General features: G+C 32.8%; 2 protein-coding genes across 4 annotated transcripts; one reads left to right on the forward strand and one right to left on the reverse strand.

The window, feature by feature from the left end:
- Positions 1–806: 806 nt before the first annotated feature.
- On the forward strand, positions 807–2,959 carry LOC113854419 (9-cis-epoxycarotenoid dioxygenase NCED1, chloroplastic). Its single transcript, XM_027485379.1, has one exon. It carries the CDS (start codon positions 1,021–1,023, stop codon positions 2,827–2,829), a length of 1,809 nt encoding a protein of 602 aa, XP_027341180.1. The 5' UTR covers positions 807–1,020; the 3' UTR covers positions 2,830–2,959.
- A 13,569-nt stretch (positions 2,960–16,528) lies between these two features.
- LOC113856419 (ruBisCO large subunit-binding protein subunit beta, chloroplastic) lies at positions 16,529–21,629 on the reverse strand. Of its 3 annotated transcripts, XR_003502887.1 has the most exons (15): positions 21,135–21,475; positions 20,932–21,057; positions 20,658–20,795; positions 20,466–20,561; positions 20,042–20,284; positions 19,711–19,945; positions 19,413–19,582; positions 19,070–19,147; positions 18,910–18,981; positions 18,728–18,832; positions 18,488–18,580; positions 18,313–18,405; positions 17,283–17,406; positions 16,797–16,869; positions 16,529–16,622 (listed from the first exon to the last, which is right to left on the reverse strand). XR_003502887.1 is itself a non-coding variant. In XM_027488218.1 (14 exons), exons 1-14 carry the CDS (start codon positions 21,336–21,338, stop codon positions 16,856–16,858), a joined length of 1,791 nt encoding a protein of 596 aa, XP_027344019.1. In that variant the 5' UTR covers positions 21,339–21,629; the 3' UTR covers positions 16,681–16,855. The 3 variants fall into 3 exon arrangements, 1 of the variants encoding a protein (XP_027344019.1); XM_027488218.1 differs by lacking the exon at positions 16,529–16,622 and having other exon boundaries at positions 16,681–16,869; positions 21,135–21,629; XR_003502888.1 differs by lacking the exon at positions 16,529–16,622 and having other exon boundaries at positions 16,681–16,869; positions 18,313–18,580; positions 18,728–18,828.
- Positions 21,630–22,067: the final 438 nt, after the last annotated feature.

Genomic DNA, 22,067 nt, shown 5'->3' on the forward strand with positions numbered 1-22,067 from the left:
TAAAATATGATAGAGTCAATAAATTAAAAATTAGGCAATTTATGTTGTGCATGAAAATGGAGAGGGAGCATATAGAGAAAATTTGAATAGGGATTAAAAAAGGAAAGAAGAATGAAATTGAAGAGATGAATAAAGGTAGAATTGGAATAGTAAAACCATAAACGTGCGCAAGAGATGAGGGAAGAAGGAAGGTTTAAGGGGGAGGCAAGCGTGTGGGGCAAAGGAAGTGATGTGACCAAAGATTTGAAGGAGAAGAAGAGGAGACACGGAGAGAATTGGCCACGTGTAATGGGAGTCACACTCTCATTGAGGGAGCGACGCGGGGTTAGACGTGTGCAAAAAACAAATGGCTTCCCCACTCACCCAATCCACACTCAAAGGCGATTAGGCAAAGCCATGAATCAAAAGCCCAACTCATCCTCTACCCCCATTAGTTCCTCTTGCACACTAAATGGGCCAATAGAGAAAGAAGAACCATCGTCAAAACACTCTTCCCTTTGCCGCTTTCATTTTCTTTTTCGCTCTCTTCTCTCTCTCTCTCTACCGTTTTTTGTCATGTGTGATTGCTCTCAATTTAAGGAACTTTCCCCATATTATAATCATATCCCCTATTATTTTGCAAATATAATATTCAGAGGCACATATAATAAGCATTGGGTAGTCTAGAGAGAGAAAACGAAAGAGGGGATTCGTGGCATTGTATCACGCAGCTATGTCCCGCATTGAACCCCACCTTGTCTTGATCACTAATTGGCAATCCTACCTTTTATGAGTCCCCTCTCCCATTTTCTTAATCCTACACGTGGTCTCCTCCTACATGTCCCAGTTGAACCTCCATTCCTTCCTTCTTCTCCCACTATATATACCCCATATCTCACTCCCCACTCTCCCCAACTCTCTCTTTCTCACTCTTTACATAGCCCACAACACCAACACCAACACTCTTAATTTCCATTTCCTTGTACCAAAACAAACACAGCTTCACAACAACAACCAGAAAATAGAGAACCACTCAACACCATGGCATCATCCGCAGCAACAAACAGTTGGATTAACACCACACTCCCTTCATCATGCTCTTCCCCCTTCAAAGACTTAAACTCCACTTCTTCTCCCACAACCTCAATCACCTTGAAAAAACGCTCCTCCCCCAACACCATCACGTGCTCCCTCCAAACACTCCCCTTTCCCAAACAGTACCAACCACCCTCCACCACCACCACCACAACCAAAACCCATCAACCTCTCTCTCCACCCTCCGACACCAAACCATTACCCCAAAGGTGGAACCTTTTGCAACAAGCCGCATCCACGGCCTTAGACTTAGTCGAAACGGCCTTAGTCTCCCACGAACGCCAACACCCACTTCCCAAAACCGCCGACCCAAGAGTCCAAATCGCCGGCAATTTCGCTCCAGTGCCGGAGCAACCTGTCCACTACTCCCTCCCGGTGACCGGAAAAATCCCCAAATGCATTGAAGGCGTCTACGTCCGCAACGGCGCCAACCCACTTTACGAACCGGTAGCCGGTCATCACTTCTTTGACGGTGACGGCATGGTCCACGCCGTTAAATTCAAAGACGGTTCCGCCAGCTACGCGTGCCGCTTCACCGAAACCCAACGGCTGGTCCAAGAAAAAGCCCTGGGGCGACCCGTTTTCCCCAAAGCCATCGGCGAACTCCACGGGCACTCCGGCATCGCTCGCCTCCTCTTGTTCTACGCGCGTAGCCTCTTCGGCCTCCTCGACGGAACTCACGGCATGGGCGTCGCTAACGCTGGCCTCGTCTACTTCAACAACCACCTCTTAGCCATGTCTGAAGACGATTTACCTTACCACATCCACGTCACCACGAACGGAGACTTAACCACCGTTGGGCGTTACGACTTTAACGGCCAATTGAAAAACACAATGATCGCACACCCCAAAGTCGACCCTGTTGACGGCGATCTCTACGCTCTCAGCTACGACGTGGTTCAAAAGCCTTACCTTAAGTACTTCCGTTTCTCCAGTGACGGCGTTAAATCCCCCGACGTGGAAATCCCCCTTAAAGAACCCACCATGATGCACGATTTCGCCATAACGGAGAATTTGGTCGTTATCCCCGACCAACAGGTGGTGTTTAAATTGAGCGAAATGATAAGAGGAGGTTCACCCGTTGTTTACGACAAAGAGAAAGTTTCGCGGTTCGGGATTTTGGAGAAGAATGCGCGTGACGCGAGTGCAATTAAGTGGATCGACGCGCCGGAGTGTTTTTGCTTCCATCTCTGGAACGCGTGGGAGGAGCCTGAGACCAACGAAGTTGTTGTGATTGGGTCTTGCATGACCCCTGCTGACTCCATTTTCAACGAATGTGAAGAGAGTTTGAAGAGTGTGTTGTCGGAGATAAGGCTTAACTTGAAGACCGGCGAGTCCACTCGGAGGCCCATTATCGACGAGGCCCAACAGGTCAACTTGGAGGCTGGCATGGTCAACCGAAACAAGCTAGGCAGAAAGACGCAGTTCGCGTACTTGGCTCTTGCCGAGCCCTGGCCCAAAGTCTCGGGCTTTGCCAAAGTTGATTTGTTCAGTGGTGAAGTCAAGAAGTATTTGTATGGAGAAGAGAGGTTCGGTGGAGAGCCTCTGTTTCTTCCCAGGGACATCAATTCAGAGAGGGAAGATGATGGCTATATTCTGGCATTCGTCCATGATGAGAAGGAATGGAAATCGGAGTTGCAGATTGTGAATGCCATGAACTTGAAGCTTGAAGCTTCTATTAAGCTTCCCTCGCGGGTTCCTTACGGCTTCCATGGAACTTTTATTCCCTCCAAGGAGTTGAGGAAGCAAGCTTGATTGGTGGGGTGGGTTGTGAGGAGAGGTTTATCTGAGGGATGATTGCAGATATGTCCCCGGAATCTACTCCTCTGTCATATTGTTTACAGAAAAGCAGATTTTTTTTTTCTGCATTTTTATTTTTATTTTTTTTTAATTTGGGGTTAGTTTTACTGAGTGAAGAGGTTTTGGGGACCAGCTTGTAGCTTTTGGGTAGTTAGCAATGAAGCTCAGCTGGTCTCTGCTTGTTCTTTCACTTGATTTGCATGTAAGTATTGGGCAAAAAAAGGGTATATATATATATCACACTATAGAATGTGATATACTATGTGTTTGTTTACCATTTCAGCTCTGTAAACTTCTGTTAAGTACAGTTTTCTGTTGTAAATATCAGGAATAATACTTATTTCATCACTATTTTTATTGACGCCCCTGTGGATATTGTTTTCTTTATTTGTTAGATGCTGTGTATGTGAGAACAAATTAAAAAAAAAAAAAAAGTGACCGCTGAATTCACTTATTAGGTGCTTTTTTGCTTGATGTGGCCTGCGCTAATGGAAAAAACATATATTAATACGTGGAATAAAAAAAAGAGAATCGGTCAACAGTTCTGAAATTTTGTTATTTGTCAGTCAGGGTACTCAATTCTGTGTCTGGTGAAATTCGTGATAAAATCTATTGCTTTTGTTTTGAACAGAAAAAAAAATGTGAGGAAAAATACAGATAATATTTTTGTTTGTTAGGTTGAAAGGAAAGTTAATGGAAAAAAATAATCTTTATAATAAAAAAATTCAATTTTTTTTCTTTTTAAAAATATAAATTATGTTTCTTTTTCAAACAAAGGTAAGTGTTCTTTTGATTTATAATTAGTTAAGTATAAATAATTGAGTCATTAAATATGATTGAATATTGATAAAAATTAAATTGAACTACATATTTTTTTTATAAGAAAAAAAGTGAACAAATTAAATTTATAATTTTTGAAAAATAAACCCTAAACTATAATAAGTTTTGGAGATTCGGAGGGAACAACCAAAGGTATAAATTTTTAGTAATATAATTAGTGGAACTAAAATTGGAAGTGTAATGATTTTAGTGGGTACCCTAATGTTAAATCAGAATAAAATGAAAAAATTGCATCAAGCATGGATGAATACGTCTTCATCAGTTCAAAGTTATGTAGATATTGCAAAAGATGGTGGCAGTGAGGGGAGATTGGTTGCAAGCACATGTTGAAATCGTGAGTACCCAATGAGAAGCAAACAATTGGGGGAGAGCAACTTCTGCCTGCCATAGGGTGAAACTAAGAGTAAGATACACATGGCAATAAATAACTGTCAAATCGTGACCAGAATATCTTCAGGTAGCAAGTCAACTTTGCAAAGCCTTGCAAGTTGGAAGTTCCAAGCAAGATTTTTAACATGAAGATGAAGCTATGATATTTATGGCAATGTTTAATTGTCATTGGATTGGTGAAATGAAAGGAGAAAAAGAGCTTTAAAAAGTCAAGGAAATTGGGGGGGTTTTATTGGTAGATTGTGGAGAAAATAAGTTGACACAACTATAGAGCACACAAGTCTGACAAACAACACACACGATGCTTTTATTCATTTGCTTCAATTATTGTGGAGGGGGCTCTCCACATGTCAAAGTGTGCCTGTGCTTGGAGGGTCCAACCCAATGCAAATTTTCATCTTAAAATGAAACTTTTCATCATGTCAAGCAACTTGTAACATGAAAGTCCCTCTAATTAGTCATTATAGGATTATGGGCATTTCCCCTTAGTTGTTTTTGTAGCAATGTGATTCGGCATGTCTTTTGTAGTCTGTTCAGTGGTTTTGCAATTTGCATTGTGCTTTCCTTCACTCATAGTGCAGCATGTCATGGTCTTTTTTTGTTTTTATCTTGCGAAGGAATGTCCATTGTGCCTTGTATAGTGATGTTATAGCCAACTTGAGCTTTGAGTCAGACTCTGTCATGGCTTGTTTCAACATCATGCCCACTGTCCATGAAGTGGTACAAATTACAGTTGCAATTGCAACATACAAAATATGTAGTCCTTCCCGGGACACAATTCTAGGAAAATTATATATATCTCAATCATAATCACCTAACTAACCCCCCCAAAGAAAAAGCTTCGACTAAAGTTGATTTATGGTTTATCTTTTATGATGAATCTTTGGTTTTGGGTCCATATAATTGGACATTTCTGTGCAAGGAAAGGGAACCAACAATTATATATCAATAATAAAGTTGATTTTGGTTCAACACCTGGCAACCCCCAATTCGTTTATGTGGAAGTTAGTTATCCGTCAGTTTTTTCTTTTTCTAAATACTCAATTTTTAACTTTTAACAATTTTTTAATGTATATTTAAGAACATCTAATAAAACCTTAATATATAATAATTTTTTAAAATTTAAATTTTCTAATTTTTGTGATTAAATACTATAATTTTTAATAAAAAGTTTTATTATACACAAACTTTTAGTGTGTACTTTTGATACAAAATAAGTTAAATCAAAATAAACTAGTCCCTAATATTGTAAAGATAAGATAATTTAGTCTATAAAATTTTAAAATGAGTTCATTATTTATTGACTTTGTCAAATGTCAAGTATTTAAATAAATTTTTTTATTATAATATTAATTCTTGATATTAAAACGACACTTTTCACATATTTTTAAAAACTAATCTAATCAATTTTTATTATCATCGTTGTGTTCTTTCTCTCTTCTATTTTTGTTGTCATCTTCCAAAACTTCTTATCCTCCCCATTCATAAATCCACACTTCCCTCCTCTTCTCACCACCTCCTTAATCTCAGCATCGTTATCATAACTAGTATGGAGCTCATTGTTATTGTTATTGATAATGCCACAATGACTAAAAGGAGAATTCGAGTTGAACCAATTTAGCATGTGGGAGATCTTGAAGTAGAAGAAGTGGAGCACAACACTCATGGTTGAAGTGCATTTAGCGAATTTCATGACAATTTAAAATTTTAACGGAGAAAATATAAGAGAAGAGAGAAAGGGAAAGATGATTTTTGAAATAGAAGAGTCGTATTAGAAGTTAAAAATAATTCATGGCTAAAAAGAAAAGGAAGTTTTGAGTCATTTCAATGACTATATTTTGATATTGTAAATGTCATTTAATAATAAAATGAATGCTGTTATAAGAAAAATTATTGCTTGAACTAAAATGTTAAATATTTAATAAAGTTAAAGATTAACAAATTTATATAAAAATTTGAAAGACTAAATTAACCATTGTTTACAATTTTATTGACTAACCTAAGTTTATTACGTGTACTGTCCTTTTTCTTTTTGTATTGTAGTTTTAAGTGGAAAGAGAAATTAAAGAGAGTAAAAGGTAATGAGATAAAATCCTCAGAATTTAAATTTAAGAGCTTCCTAAAATTGCAGAGTATAACTTGTTCTTTTCTAGAAAAATGAAAAAAAGAATTTAAGGAGAGAACGGATCTGTATTTTAGACTTTGTTCCGTTTCAGTCTACATTTTTTCTTTTTCACATGAATGTGTCATTTGGATATGCATTTTAACACATGCTGTGTGTTTTTTGTCTGGTTAGTCAACAAAAATGGCCAGTGCTGCGTACAAATTATTTAGCTAATATTATTTACCTTAATTTCCTTATCAATTTATAAAGATTATCATAAGCTTTGCTAAGATTTAAGACATGCTACACGTGATTTCCTCTCTGCAATTTTTTATTATTATTTAAAAAACTTATTTATGATGTTACATTTTGTGAATACAAATTGAATGACTAATCATAAAAGTAAGAGTTATATTCTTGATACAGTACTTTTTGAGAAATATTTTTTTACTCTATCTATCATATTAATTTTTGTTTATCTCTTTTTCTATAAAGAAACAATACAAATAGAATTTATTTTAAAATAAAACTGGTGTTTACAATTTTAATTTGACAAGTAACCACATTAAACATTTCGTTGTCTTATAAGTTGGCTTCCAACCATTAAACCTACCAAAAGAGTAATCAAATGAAGAGTTAAATATACTTATAGTCACGCAATATGAGTTATGCAGTAAAAAGGTGGCAGGTTGCAGAAATGTTCAAGTTCCACACTTCCAATTTGGCAAGTAAACATATTGTAATATTATTGTAACATTAACTTGGGATCCTGTCTCGTCTCAATTACACTAACTTCATATTTTATGTGATTTTCCTCATATTCTAGTCAACAAATATCATCTACCCTACATGTGGAAATTCCATGTCTTAGTTATGTCCCTAAATTGAAACATTATTACAAATTTACAATAGTCTAGTTTCTCTTGCAGCATACCATTCTGACACGGTACCATGAATGACCAATGTGAATTAAATATACGAAGGAAGAAATAAATAAACATATGATAGTAATGGTAACCAACTTGCCATTATTTCCAAGTGAGTTGAAGATTGACACAATTTCCCATGTGTCTTTGAACCCACATAATTAAGCTACTGTATATTCTCGTACCATATACTATCTCATGAACTTCTATGGCTGTGGTTCAATGGTTCAATTGCAGCTTCATCGAATACCTCACACTACTATTCGGCCACACAATGAGTGGCCGATAACAACCATTTCATATGGGAAGAATAAACAAGAAGATATTGTGCACAATTTAATGTTGCGATGGCTACGTTCAACAGTGATTCGATTTCGTGTTTTTTATTATATGAAATAAATATTTTCTGGTGTTTTCCTAAGAATAATAGTAAACCATTTACTTGCTTTGCTCTCCTAAAATTCCATGCATAAACACGTTGGATAAAATATTTGATGTTTAAATCATTTATTTAAGAATCTAAAATATTATCAGTACAATCATTTAAAGATTTTGTCCTTTGATTAATTTCTCCAAAATTTAAGTCGTCACCTATCCTTCAAAGATTTTATGTCGCTGTTTCGTAAAGATAAAAATAGTGACATTTATCTAATTTGATAATATAATTTTTAAAAGTCTATTATACTAGTATTTTAAGTCATTGAGGAACTTATTGATCGAGTAACTATTTTTTTTAATTTAACGTATTTACACTTATAATTTTGAAGGATTAACTTTAGAGTACTCTAAAAATATACAAGTATGAAATATTAATTAAATTTCATGCCGAATTTCATGGAATGAAAAAATTTTCTTTCTTTTTTTGTTGCGGTTGGGTGGGAAATTTCATATTTCATGAATTGAGACTTTAATTTATTTAATTTTCCTATTGTATTATAGTTTAATTTTTGTTATAACAATAATTATCTTTTGGTCCATATCTTCCTTTAAAATTTCAATTTTATTTCCACTTATACATTATGTGTTAAAATAATTTTAATTTATTATGTAAAAATGTTAAAGAATAATAATTAAATAAATATGTACAAAATTAAGAAAATAACAATACAATGCCTATGTTTGCAAAAAGAAATAGTTGATATACAACTTGAAAAGATGATTTTTAGCTAAAAATTTATTAAATGAATTGATGTAAAATTATTACCTAAAATTAGCTAGTATTTAGTTAATGAGTGTAATATGACATGTTTATATTTTTAAGTTTTGTAGATAAAAATATAACTTTAGATAATTATGGTTTAAGTGTTTTAGTAAATTTTGAACTCGTATCATTTTTTTTCTTAAAGATAAAATATAAATAGAGCAATACTTAAAATAAATGGTATAATATTAAAGAAAACAATACATAATTTGTTTAATAAATGGAGGATAATAATAATTATAATTATAATAATAAGCTATATATTTACTATAAGCTTAAATGCTACTTTAAATAAATATAAATAAGCTAATAAAATAATTTTGTTTAAACATTCAATTTTAATCAAATTAACATTAAAATAAACTAACACTAAGTTAAATAACTTCTTAAACACACTCAGTGATATGGTATGGATCCAAAAAGTATTATTTAAAATATCATAAAATATAGGGGATGAAGTACAATTTTAAAGTAATTTTAAAATGTTTTAGTTAACATTGTTATACTATAAAAAATAATAATTAATCTTCTCTGTTTTCGGACGAGAGTATGTATATCATTTGATTCATCTTTTTCACATCCCTTTTATTTACAAAATAGTCGAATAACCTAGAAGGTCCTTGCATTTTTAAAGTTGCCAAACTTTGAATTGGGAATTATATTAATTTTATTCTCATTTTCCTCCATTATTTCTTAAACCAATTGTTAAGTAAGTTATTATAAATGTAAGATGCATCATATATATCCAGTCAATCACACACACAAAAATAAAGAAAATTCTTAGTTTACAATACCTTTAGCATTTATGGTGAGAGGAAAAAATAGACGTTAGGAACTAATGTGAAATTTGAGAAACTATTGGTCTAGAGGGTTCCAAGGTATCATTATATATAATATTATTAGGTGTTAATAGAGATGCATAGTATAACTATAAACTGCGTCAGCTCTGATGCACACGACAACTGCCCCTTGGACTACAAATCAATTTCAACCACACAAAAACTAGACCTTTTGTTAGGATAAGGTAAGAAGCTACGCTTACATCCAACAATCAATAGTTGTTGTTACAAGCAACTTTTGTGGTCAAGATTCCCCCAAAAGTTTAGCTCAATTAACCGAAAGAAATTAAGGGCAAAAGAGGGGGGAAAATGACTCGGTCATCATAATACGACAACATTCGAAGACACAAAACTAGATTGTTTTCTACATTAAATTGTTAAAAAAACTTAGCATATTGCATTTATTCACTAAAGCAAGTAATATTGACAACATAGTATTAACCACTAGGCCCTTAGATATGTAAATTTTAGAGGGAATTTACTGAAATTACCAACAAAACTTTGCAAGTTGCAGCCATTCAAGCATTACAAGGCTATGATTCCTATATGTGAGCTTATTAACAGAATGTAACATTTAGGATATTGAAAGGTGCCACATGTCATCGGTTACACCTACCAGACATTCTTGGATCACGTCAATAGGATAATTATTGGGAGTCACTTTTAACAGATTTCGACATTGGTGTTATTATTAGATAAGATAGGTGCCTGCCTTGCTCTTTCCATGTTAAGAATAATATCTCTTTACTGTTTCCGTTGGGGTTGAAAAATGAAATGATATTTTTGGGGATATTCATGTTATATTCATTTCCTCACAATAGGCCCCATCTTCACATAAACATCTTCTTTTGGTTAATTCATGTCAAAATTCAAATTACAAAAGGTAATATATATTAGCTACATTATTAAAATTTGTTGAGATGGGTGTGTTTCAAAGCCCATTCTCTTGAACTTCCTATACAACATGTTAATTTCCTAAAAGCCAAATTAAAAGTACCAATATTATTCAGGTTGATTTATATGGTAAAAAGGAACCAAAGAACGAAAACTAGCTAAAGAATGTGAAATGGAAGCCGCATTTTTCACCAAGGTTTCACTGTCACGCTCATATGCAGCCAAAAGTGAGATATTAATGCTGTGTTTGTGAAGCTCTCACAGCCACAAATTGGAAGAATCTGCTATGACCCACGATGCCTCTAAATACACCTTTCTACATGAATTCCAAACTCCTAAGAGGCACTGACAGAATTGACTAATATTTCGTATATAAACCGAGAACGCCGCTTTCTACTGTAGAAACGTCTGAAAGCTTCACTCTCTACCCTGCACATGCACAGGGGAATATTGAAATTGACCCACTGATTACTACGTGCAAACTAAACCCAAAAATATTTTTACGATAAAAAATTCAATAACCCAAAATTTTTATAGCATAAGTTCTGCATTTTTATAACCTTCACACCTTGTTATTGTCATGTGTGCGTATATAATTTTAATTTCTAAGCAAATATCCGAAAGAGGGCTTTATGGAAAACCCGTTGAAAAGGAGGGAAAAAGCAGTCTAAGGAATGAATAAATAATTATTATCAATTTTATTATATGTTATTAGACGCAATATTATTAGGTTTGTGCTAGGGTACTGACTATAAAATCAAGAGGAAATTATTATAATTTTTAACAAAAATTACTTTTAATTTCTTAATATTGATCAGCATTTTTCTATTAATTTTGCTTATTGGGTGTTGGTTTGTGATTTTCATATGCTAGGCAGCAATGTGATAATTGGTTCAGAATCAGATAAATGTCAGCCTAGGTGGCCACTGGCCAGTGGATAAGAGAAATGAAGTGCTGCAAATGGATTTAAAATTGCACGTAAATGGAAAACTTTTCATCTTGTTATGAAATGGAGGATGACGAGCAACATGATATAAGATTACCTAAAAAGCATTTGGTTGTATAAAACATATAAAAATGTACCAACTGAATTTCTTAAACCTCCGAAAGTGTACAACATTCCTGAATTAGTACGAGGACTAGAGAAAATTAGAATTAACTTGTGTCGTTTTGCTAATCTTAGAGAAAAAAATTATTGCTTCAAGATATATATACTTTGATTAATAAACTCCAGGAAGTCACATCCAATCACGTAACTAAATTTCTGCAGTTTTGACTCACACACAGCACCATCAAAGCTTGAGGATTTGATTAGAATTATAAAAGCACTATTATATATAATGGAAACTCTGTTATCAACTAGCCGCATACGTATGCCTAAATATTCAGGTTGTATACTTTTCTTCCCACATTCAACATTTTCAATAGGTTCCCTTTTATCTTCAATTTTACCCACAAAAATAACTTACAAAATTAGGCACCAAATGATGTTTAGTACATGATCCTTTCTTTCACACCACTAATAACAATTTTCTTTTTGCCTCCTTGCATGACTTTAGTTTAAGAGAATTATTAGTAATATTTTTTTAATATAAATTTTAAACACATTATTTATTATTGGACAAAATTTATTAAAATTCAAAAAAATATGTCTTATTTTTAATTTAATAATTCTCACTTATATTTTTATATATTTTTGTAATAAACTTCAGTGAATAATAAACAAATTATTAACAAGAATATGTTTCTAATACTCTTCTTAATTTAATACAAAACACTATATATTATAGGTGAGCCCATGATTTAAATAATTAGCATTGCAATTTGCATTTTGCAACCTCAAATTGCAACTTTCACATGCTAATGGAAAAATATTAACATTTGCTTATAAAATTGATTTTAAGCTATCAAAAGTAATATTTTCTTAATAAAAAGTAAGTGTTTATTATATAAAAAATAATATATATATATATATATATATTAATAAAAAATTATTACTTTTTGGTATTTAAAATTAATCTTAAAATCTAATGTTAACCCAGCCTACTTACAACTAGTACAGAGAGTAAATAGATGAATGCAGATGTAACTGGACTTGACGTACTCTCTTTTCAAGAAGTTCATGAACCTCGCAGCTTCTGAACATAGTCCACACACAACAGCTGAATTTAGGCTAAACCTTTCTCTTTTCATTAAATTTTTTGTGCGTGCCCTTTCATAGTATAAGAAGTCAATTTGTAGCCCAACATTTCCCAGAAAATCATTTGGAAGGACAATATTTGCAATCAAAATTCATGATTATAAATGAGCAACGGAGTGTATGCAAACAAGCCGTAGTCACAAATTTCAGAGGAAAAAAGTTGCATACAAAGACCAAATGACAAGAACTTCCCTAGTATTACAGCTAGCAAAATTAAATAACAACATCAACAAAGTTAGCTAAGTCTATCGTATATGCAAATGTTCTCACTATAGTGTAACATCTGTAGCATGCATAACATTACACTTGTCATATAGTTTGAAATTGTGAAAAACTGCGAAAAAGAAAAATGCAGCACCACTTGCTATGAAATCACGAGAGTTTCAATATTGGGGTGACAATCATAGCTGTTGACGACAATTTAAAAGTAATATTCAACATACGAAAAAAAACCCATTTTGCTGTAGAGCTTGCAAATTGTTGAATATGTAATCAAATCATAGTAGCTCTTGTAACCTTTCAAAGGTTAGGAACGTTCCAAGTTAAGGGGTAAGGTTTCCTGATTTATTGGATCCATAATTGTTGGACTCCGCCGAATATATTGGAGAATAATAATAATAAAAAAAGCTTATAATAAGATGCATTTGGCTCTAGCAAGAGTGGATGGTGTGGTCCTATAACTCATCCAAAATTCCTTGCGGGAAACCCTCTCTAAATTATTGTTTTAAGAAAACGAACGCATTTGGTAATGGAGATGAACCATGTGTCACTCTCTCTGAGAATATGTGCCTCAGTGTACCAAACTATAACATTATAAAAATGAGTGATATGGGAGCAACACAACAAGTTTCAACATTATATAAATATATCCATCCAGAAGGTGTCTGCTTCGGTTCCAAACACTGCACAGAAACTTGGAGAAGATACATGTAACATTGGCTATAACTTTGAACGCTTTGCTTTGTTGGGTAGACATGCACACATAAGCAAAACCAGATGATTTTGAGGTATATGTACCCGCACTCGGTGATCAATTCAATGTGACACGTGTTCAAAGTTGCATATCATTCACATGTACTCACAGACATTTTTATTTTCAATTAATTTTTATTAATTTAAAACATATAATGCTGGATTTTATTCTTGATCATTTATAAGAAGCAGACTTCATTAAAAAAAATGTATTTATTTTTATACTCTTTTTTTTACTTTGAAAAAAAAAACTTGTAATAAAATATTTACATTTGCCGGAAGGATTTGAAAATATTAACCTAATAACATAATAAAATGCATTTAACGAAAGTTCTTATTGAATTCGACTGTTTTGAAATGGATGATAAAGAAATATGGTGTACAGTGATCATCCAAATTTTACGAGTATTATTAAATTAAAATATATTATATAATTATATACAAATTTTATAAATTTTAGAAAAAATAGTTTTAAAATGAGAAATTTCGTTTAATATACAAAAAGTAGATAAATAATTAAAGGATTTTTTTTTCTTTATATGAATATCATATTAAGATTTCAATTTCAATGTCGTTATGCTTGTTTAATTCAACCGGATCATATTATGGACAGAAAAAAAAAAATCGCATCGCCTTTTTCTACGCTCATTGATAGGCTTGTAAAATGTAAAATAACTTGACAAAAATAAGGAAAAATAAATAATTTGTGAAAAGCACTTTTTAAAAAACAGTGTATTTTCGCAAAGGATATCCAACTCCAACGAAAAGTGAAAGTCATCAATTTGTTTGTACGAGTCGTAATTGTAAGGGCATGTTTGATTTATGTTTTAAAAATAGTTTTTAATTATATTTTATTTTAAAAAATAGTTTTAAAATAGAAATTAAACATATTTAAAATCTTTAGTTATTTTTTCTACAATTTCTTTTATTTTTATTATATATATTTGACATAATTTGTTTTAGCTAAAACAATTCCAAACAGGCAAGTGCTTGGTAAACTTTACCTCTTGCCATTTTCAACGACAAGGACAAGAAGTTCATTTTTCATGTGCTCCCCAATTTCAAAGAACACTTAAAAGAAAATCGACTTTGCGTAAATTTCCTCACTCCACACGAATTTTATAGAAAACAGCACACAATCTTGGTGAGTGAAGCAAATAATCCATGCTCTCATGGACATGCAAAACATAAGTTAACAAGTAATGAAATAAAGAGGAAAGAAATGATAGAAGATATGTCATAAGAATGAGGACATTCTTGATAAAATCAATAATTCTTCTAAAAAGCTTTGAATTCTCTAGATTTGATTTAATCTCAAAAACTTCAGATTTTATATATATGTGCAAAATGAGAAGAATTTCATGTCTTTATAGGAGTCAACAATATTTTTCATTAAAAGACAAAGCAGTTACCATCTTGCTCGAGAAAAACTACACGTTAGTCTTTTTCATGTTCTACTTATTTCATTTTTACTTAAAGTTGATGTGCTTACTAAAGCCATAACTGTCCATTTTCCAACTTGTCGGGCATTAGATGATAAAATGGCCAACTGTTTTTTAATTTGGTTACTTAGTTACTTTTATTGAATTAACTTCATTCTATAGGTAATTGTTAAGCAGTTTGTATTTAATATATATACATTTTTGGCCTTGTATTCAAAGAACAATTATAATTCAAAATTCTTTCACTAAAAAGAGTTTTATTTGTTTTTATTCTTTTATAATTCGAAATGAACCGGTCCATAGAACTGACACTTTACAGAAGAAGGGATTCAAAGCCCAATCCTTTAGCTTTCGCTGCTCATTGCCACTTCTATTCATTAGCTTCTTATTATATACAGTGCCAATAAAGAATAAGTATATAGCATATTTGCACACAAAATGGTGAAATACATCTAAACTGTCGCTTTGAATGAGAGAAATGCACATCGCTGGCACCCAGTGTTGTGAATGGATTCTAGATAGAATGGATTTAAATATTATATTTAAAATATTTATTATTTTTTTAAAAAATATTAATAATAAAATTTTAATTAAAATGTATAAAAATAAATATTAATAATATTAAATAACAGTAAATAATAATAATAATTTATAATATTTAAAACATTAAATATAAAATAGATCATAAACTTGTGGATGAAACCTTATTTAATTATTTGGATAAAATTATAATATACTCAACATTATTCGGATAAAATCTTAATTTTAGATTATTTTTTTACTTTTTCAAAAACCTAATATACGAAGAAAGTATTGAATAAATAAAATTAAAAAAAAAAAAATTATACATATGATAAACTAAAAAGAATATTCTAGTCATAGAGTTATTTCGCATCTCTTAGATAGAATTTAGTAGCTTCTTACATCATAAATAGATATTAAAATAAATTTTTTGTAAGAACTAAAGTAAATTTTGATAATTTTATAAAAAAATTAATTTTTTAAATAGTATGATAATGTTGAATTCTGTTAACCACAACAAAAAATTATAAAAACTAATTCTAACTATTTTATATTTATTAAAAGCTAAAATAAAAAATTATAAAAAATAAAAGTAAATTTTAATAATTTTACAAAGACAAAATATATTTAACCCATATTTGTCTAATAAATTTTAACTATTAATATAAATGTCAAATGTTAATGTTATTTCAACATAATAACATATAATGTTAATGATGCATTAACAATTAAAACATACCTCATAACTTGTTACGATGTGATTAATAATAAATGAGGAGAATTTCACTTCCCACGACAGAATACTTTGGATGACATTATTTTTGTGAATTATGTAAAAAAGAATTATAAAAGCGTTATTTATTTCTGATTGATAATTGTTTAAAAAACTCAACTTACAATCTTTGATTATATATATATATATATACACACACACACAAACACACACCTTATTTTAAAGAGCCAAGTTTTAAAGCTATTATTAAAAGGTGTTAACTTATTTTTTAATTAATATTCGTTTATATAATACTACTTATAATCGATCATTTTTAAATCAAAATTAACTATTGTTTATTACTTCACATCTTTCTTCTAAATTTACCATGAAAAAATAATTATTTTATAAAACCCAATCAAAAAATTATTATTTAGTCTAACATATCCAAACACAACTTATTACATACAATCAATTATTAAAGCAATCTCTTTATTCAACCCATCCAAACACACTAATAGATTATTGGTAGGCGTAGCTTTTAATACTAGAGCATTTTAACCGTCTTAATTTATGTAATTCACGTCTACTGCCGTTGTCTTTCCTGCTTAAGGGAGAATAACGTGACATTTGATTATTATGAACTTAACAAATACAACTTTAACTGTATTCTAAATTGCATATTTTCTTCCCACTGCGTCTGGAACTAGACACAAATAATATCAAAAGAGAAAAAATTATTGTAAACGTAAAATCTCAATTAGCAAAATTTTGTAGATTATTAACTTTAAAAAGATAAAGGGGGCATCACTATCTAGTTCACCACACTACAGGTATCCGTAGTACATTTTGGATTTGTTGCTACAAATAAAATAGCTACCAATTTTGTACTTCATCGGAGGGGGAAAAAATATTGTTCTCACGGAAGCAGCCGTTGCTCTAGAGACCATATCCTGGGAGAAAAGAAGAACGCATGGTCAGCCAAATAGGTTAGTATAATTTATCTTTTCACACCTCTGCGTACACGTAATGACTATTGCTATATCTTCCTATCAAGCCAATTAGAGACCCTAATTCTTCTATCATATATCTCTAATGAAAGCATTATAAAGTATCCAAGCCTCAAACCTGTGAATGAGTTGCTATATCCTCCTATAAATCCGCTTAATAACAATATTCCTACTACTTTATAAAGTATGTATTAAATGAAAAAATACATACATTTATGATGTTGAAACATAAATGATACTTTCTTCATTTAATAAAGGATTCGTAAGCATTAAAATAAGATTTTGAATTATTTGTATAAATATAACCGCATAGCAAATGCGTGGGATACAACTAGTACTCCATTTAAACTACATACCTGAATTGTCCATGGGGTTGCCAGCAGGAACAGACTCGGGTTCCTTTATCTCAACAACCACACAGTCTGACATTAAGAAGGTTTTGGCCACAGAGGCTGCATGTTCCAGGCAACATCTGACCACCTGGACCAAGGAATAGAATCTTGAACTTTAAAAATTTCATATGAAGCATAAATATCTAATTATATATATGGGAAGAGCAGACACATGCAGAATGGACCCGTTCATGGTTAAAGCCCCGTCTGGAAGAACTTATAAAGAACTTAAAATAATATCAAAACATGACACGTCTATAAGATCAATTAGGTGAAAAGAGAAAATCAATGTTTAGAAACGAACATTAGTTAGACGTAATACAAATATAAAATATTGTAAACATTAGTCAGACATAATAAATTATTGGCATAAAAGTTAAAAAAGTAAAATATAAAATATAGATAGATATGTCTGGGTAGTTCCAGGAAATAATTGCCTATTTCCAAAAGCTCTCTTACAAAGTTGGAAAAAATAAATGATTTCTTCTTCAAAATAAACTAAACCAAACATTTATACCCCAAATACAAAAAGAGTAAACAAATCACAAGTTACCAACACAATGTGATTTTTATTTTGAAGTGACCATGCTTCCTTGGAGAGAAATCTATAAAAAATTACGATAGATGAAAATTATAATTACATTGCCCCAGACTGAAGAAAAAATATAAACAACTCCATTTATACCACCCCCCCCCCCCCAGTATGAAACACTCAGGTATCACGTATCATTTAAAAAGCTCGTTTGGCACAAAAATCAAAGCTAATTCAAATCACATATGATATAAGATACCCAGATCGAAACATTGAGTTCTCAAATAACTGTCATTCCTGATGATGTTGGAGCATGAAAAGTCTAATATAACAGTATAAATATGCCCACATATTACACAAACCATAAGTCCAATTTATCAGATATTTTGAACCTGCAACTGGAGAGGCAATAAATCACATGTGGGTAAATTAAAAACAAATGATGCTCAATCAGCAAATCACCTTTGTCGGATCAATGATCCCAGCAGACATTAAATCTTCATATTTTCCAGTGGCAGCATTATATCCATATCTTGGATTGTCACTAGACAAAACCTAATCACAATACAAGTCACATCATCATCACAAGTACAATCGCATGGCAATTTGACACTCCAAATTGAGCAAATCCTGGTACCTTCTCACTGACAACACTGCCATTTACACCGGCATTCTTGGCAATTAATTTTAGAGGGTAGCTAAGAGCTCTTTTCACAATATCAGCTCCAACCTGCAATATCAAACACGGTTTCAAAGCCAGTCAATAAACATTCGATGATTAACAGATTGTAACAGTCAGGAACATTTCCAAGTACCCAAGAAAATATCACCACATTCAAAAAACATTTATCCTTGTCATATCAAATAAATGACTCACTTTTTCTTCATCATTATCAAGGCTATCTTTGATTGCATCCACCTTTGATGCAAGCCTAAGCAAAGTGCACCCACCACCAACTACAATACCTTCCTCAACAGCTGCCTGAGAGTCAACAAGATATTAGATCACAGAAACAAAATCCAAGATGATGACTAAATATTTTGGAAAGAAATGGTCACCTTAGTAGCATTGAGAGCATCTTCAACTCTCAATTTCTTCTCTTTGAGCTCTGTCTCAGTTTGTGCTCCAACCTACACATGTATGTAAAAAATTGCTCTAGTTGATATGCCTTGCAGATTACAAAACTAGTATATAACCATATTTCAGAAAGTTTGATACCTGTATCACAGCCACACCACCAGACAATTTTGCAATTCTCTCGTTCAGCTTTTCCTTTTCATAGTCTTGTTCTGCAGCCTGTAATAATATTTAATACATTGTTACTTGTTAGACCGTGAAACATGAGCTGTCCACATACTCTGCCATCTGTACTATGCATACTCACATGCATAAATGCAAATGTATCTAACTATCTAAGCATGTGTGCCATCCAAAACCCTAAAGTACATTTCTCCCTTGTTAAGTATACCATTAAGTCATGCTTTAATGTACTCATGAAACCCTAAACTTGCCTCAATTAAATATGAAAAATGTTGTGGGGAGAAAAGAGATGGAAAGATACCTCAATTTGGTTCCTAATTTGTGAAACTCTCTTGTTCACTGCTTCCTGGGTACTTCCATCACCAACAATTGTGGTTGTATCCTTGGTGAGCACCACCTTGGAAGCATGTCCCAGAACCTCTTTCCCAGCTTTGTCCAAAGTAAGGCCAACCTCTTCTCTGATTACAGTACCTGTAAGCCAACCAAAAAGTATATAATGTTATCAACAGCAGGAAACATAAAAAAGATAGAGAGAAGCATATAAACACTACCAAATCAAACAGAATAATCAGAGACATGAAATTTTTTAAATTAAAGACCTCCTGTCAAGATGGCAATATCATCAAGGTACTGGCTCTTGCGTTCTCCAAATCCAGGGGCCTTAAGTGCTGCAATCTTCAGTGATCCTCTAAGTTTGTTCACCACGAGAGTTGCTAGAGCTTCTTGTTCAATATCCTCCGCAATAATCAAAATAGGGTATCCACTTCTAATGGCATCCTCCAGTATATTAATAAGATCCCGAGCATTTGTTATTTTTTTATCAACTAACAGCAACTGCCCAACATACACAAAATACAAAATCATAAGCAAATACCAAGAAGTTAATTATAATAATGAGTTAGAGGAAAATTGAAAAATAAAATGCCGCACCTTACAGTTCTCATATTCAACAGCCATTTTCTCACTGTCAGTAACAAAGTAAGGAGAGATATAACCACGATCAAATTGCATCCCCTCAACAACATATAGGCTGTTATCAGCACTCTTTCCCTCCTCAAGTGTCACAACACCCTTTCTACCAACCTTGCTCAATGCTTCAGCTATCATATTTCCTACTTCATAATTGTTCCCTGCACTGACTGCTGCCACATCTGCCAACTCACTATCTTCAACCTGCAATCATCCCCAACCACAACAGTTAATCTAAACAGAAAGGTGAGTGACATAATTACTACATGAAACACTACAATATGATAAGAAATGAAAAGAAATTCGAAGTTCGAACACCCAATTTAATAAGCACATTTTAAAACACACCCACGGACAGAGATAAGTACGACAAAACAAGTGTCACCTCTTTTGACATCTGTTTTAGCTCAGATACAAGAGCTTTCGCTGTCTTCTCAATGCCACGAGTGATGAGCACAGGGTTGGCACCAGCTGCAACAACCTGCAGAAATTGAAATAAACCGTGACCCAATTGCATGATAATCCAAATCAAGTAGTTATTATCCATTCCACATTTCTAACCAAACAACAAGCCCACCTTAACACCTTCTGCAATAAGACCCTGGGCTAGAACAACCGAGGTCGTGGTTCCATCGCCAGCCAAGTCGTTCGTCTTCGCCGCAGCTTGTCTCACCAACTTTGCACCAATATTCTCAACAGGATCCTCCAACTCAACCTTTTCAAACCCAACGCAACAAAACAACAATAAAACCACCGTAAAATTCACCCAGAACAACCACTCAAACATTAAATTTAAATAAATTCAAAATACTATAATACCACAAAATTCAAAAGAAGCTCCTAAAGCGCACCTCTTTAGCGACAGTAACACCATCGTTAACAATTTTGGGTGAACCATACTTGCTCTCGAGAACGACATTCCTTCCTTTAGGACCAAGAGTAACCCCAACCAGATCCGCAAGCTTGTTCACACCACTCTGCAAAACACAAACAACAAAAATCACAATACGCGCGTTTCACAGTCACAACTCACAGCAAGTAAAACACAAAGTACCTGAAGCTTCTTAATAGCGGTGCCATCCTTGTTGAAATGCAACTCCTTAGCCATAGCGGAGACCTTAGCGTTGCGGCTCCGCCTGGAGAGAACGACACTGTTGCTCCGGCGGCGGCCACCGGCGAAAGGAAAGGAGGAAATGGAAGCGGAGGAGGAGAGCTTGTAAGCGCCAACGGAGGACATTGCTGAGAAGGTGGACGCCATGGATTCGCTAATTCAATCGAATTGGTTTGAATGGTGGCTAGGGTTTAAGGAGGGTTGAGGAGTATTGTTATGGATAACGAACGAAGGTGGAGTCGTCGAGGGAAGTGTGTGAGAGAGGGATTAGGTTTTTATTATTACAATGCTGAAGGAGCTGTGAGGTTTGATCATTGATCTTGAAGCTTCTGTTTCATCTGGACCGTTCGATTTCAACCGTGGATGGGTATTGTTGTCGTACATTGGAATGCTCTAGAACTTGTGTTCCCTTCATGCTAGTAGGATTTGGTATTGGTTGTTATGCAAATGAATTTCCTCCCGTTCATATATTTGGATGGAGATAAAAATAAAATATAAGGTTCAATGATAACCAAATAAACATCAACAAGCCTGAATTTTGAGTTAACAAATCTTAATATTTAATAAATAAATACCTATTATGAGATTTTTAAGATAAATTATCTAATGTCTACTAATGTAGTTAAAATTAAAATTACTCAAGTTATAAATTATAATTTTCTAATAATATTCTAAAAATAAAAATTCTAGAACATTACGCTTCGCATCTTCTTGGCATATTTTAATGCTAATTAAGTGTTGGAAAATGGATAAAGGAACTTAATTTGAAATTTGTTTTAATATATTTATCGGAATTAAAACAATGTATGAAATATGTAAGATAATTTTAGTTATCAAATCTTTAGAATACTATGACCCAACGTTTGAGATCCACGC

Source organism: Abrus precatorius, unplaced genomic scaffold, assembly GCF_003935025.1.
Source record: "Abrus precatorius isolate BTA unplaced genomic scaffold, Abrus_2018 Scaffold11, whole genome shotgun sequence".
NCBI classification, from domain to species: domain Eukaryota; kingdom Viridiplantae; phylum Streptophyta; class Magnoliopsida; order Fabales; family Fabaceae; genus Abrus; species Abrus precatorius.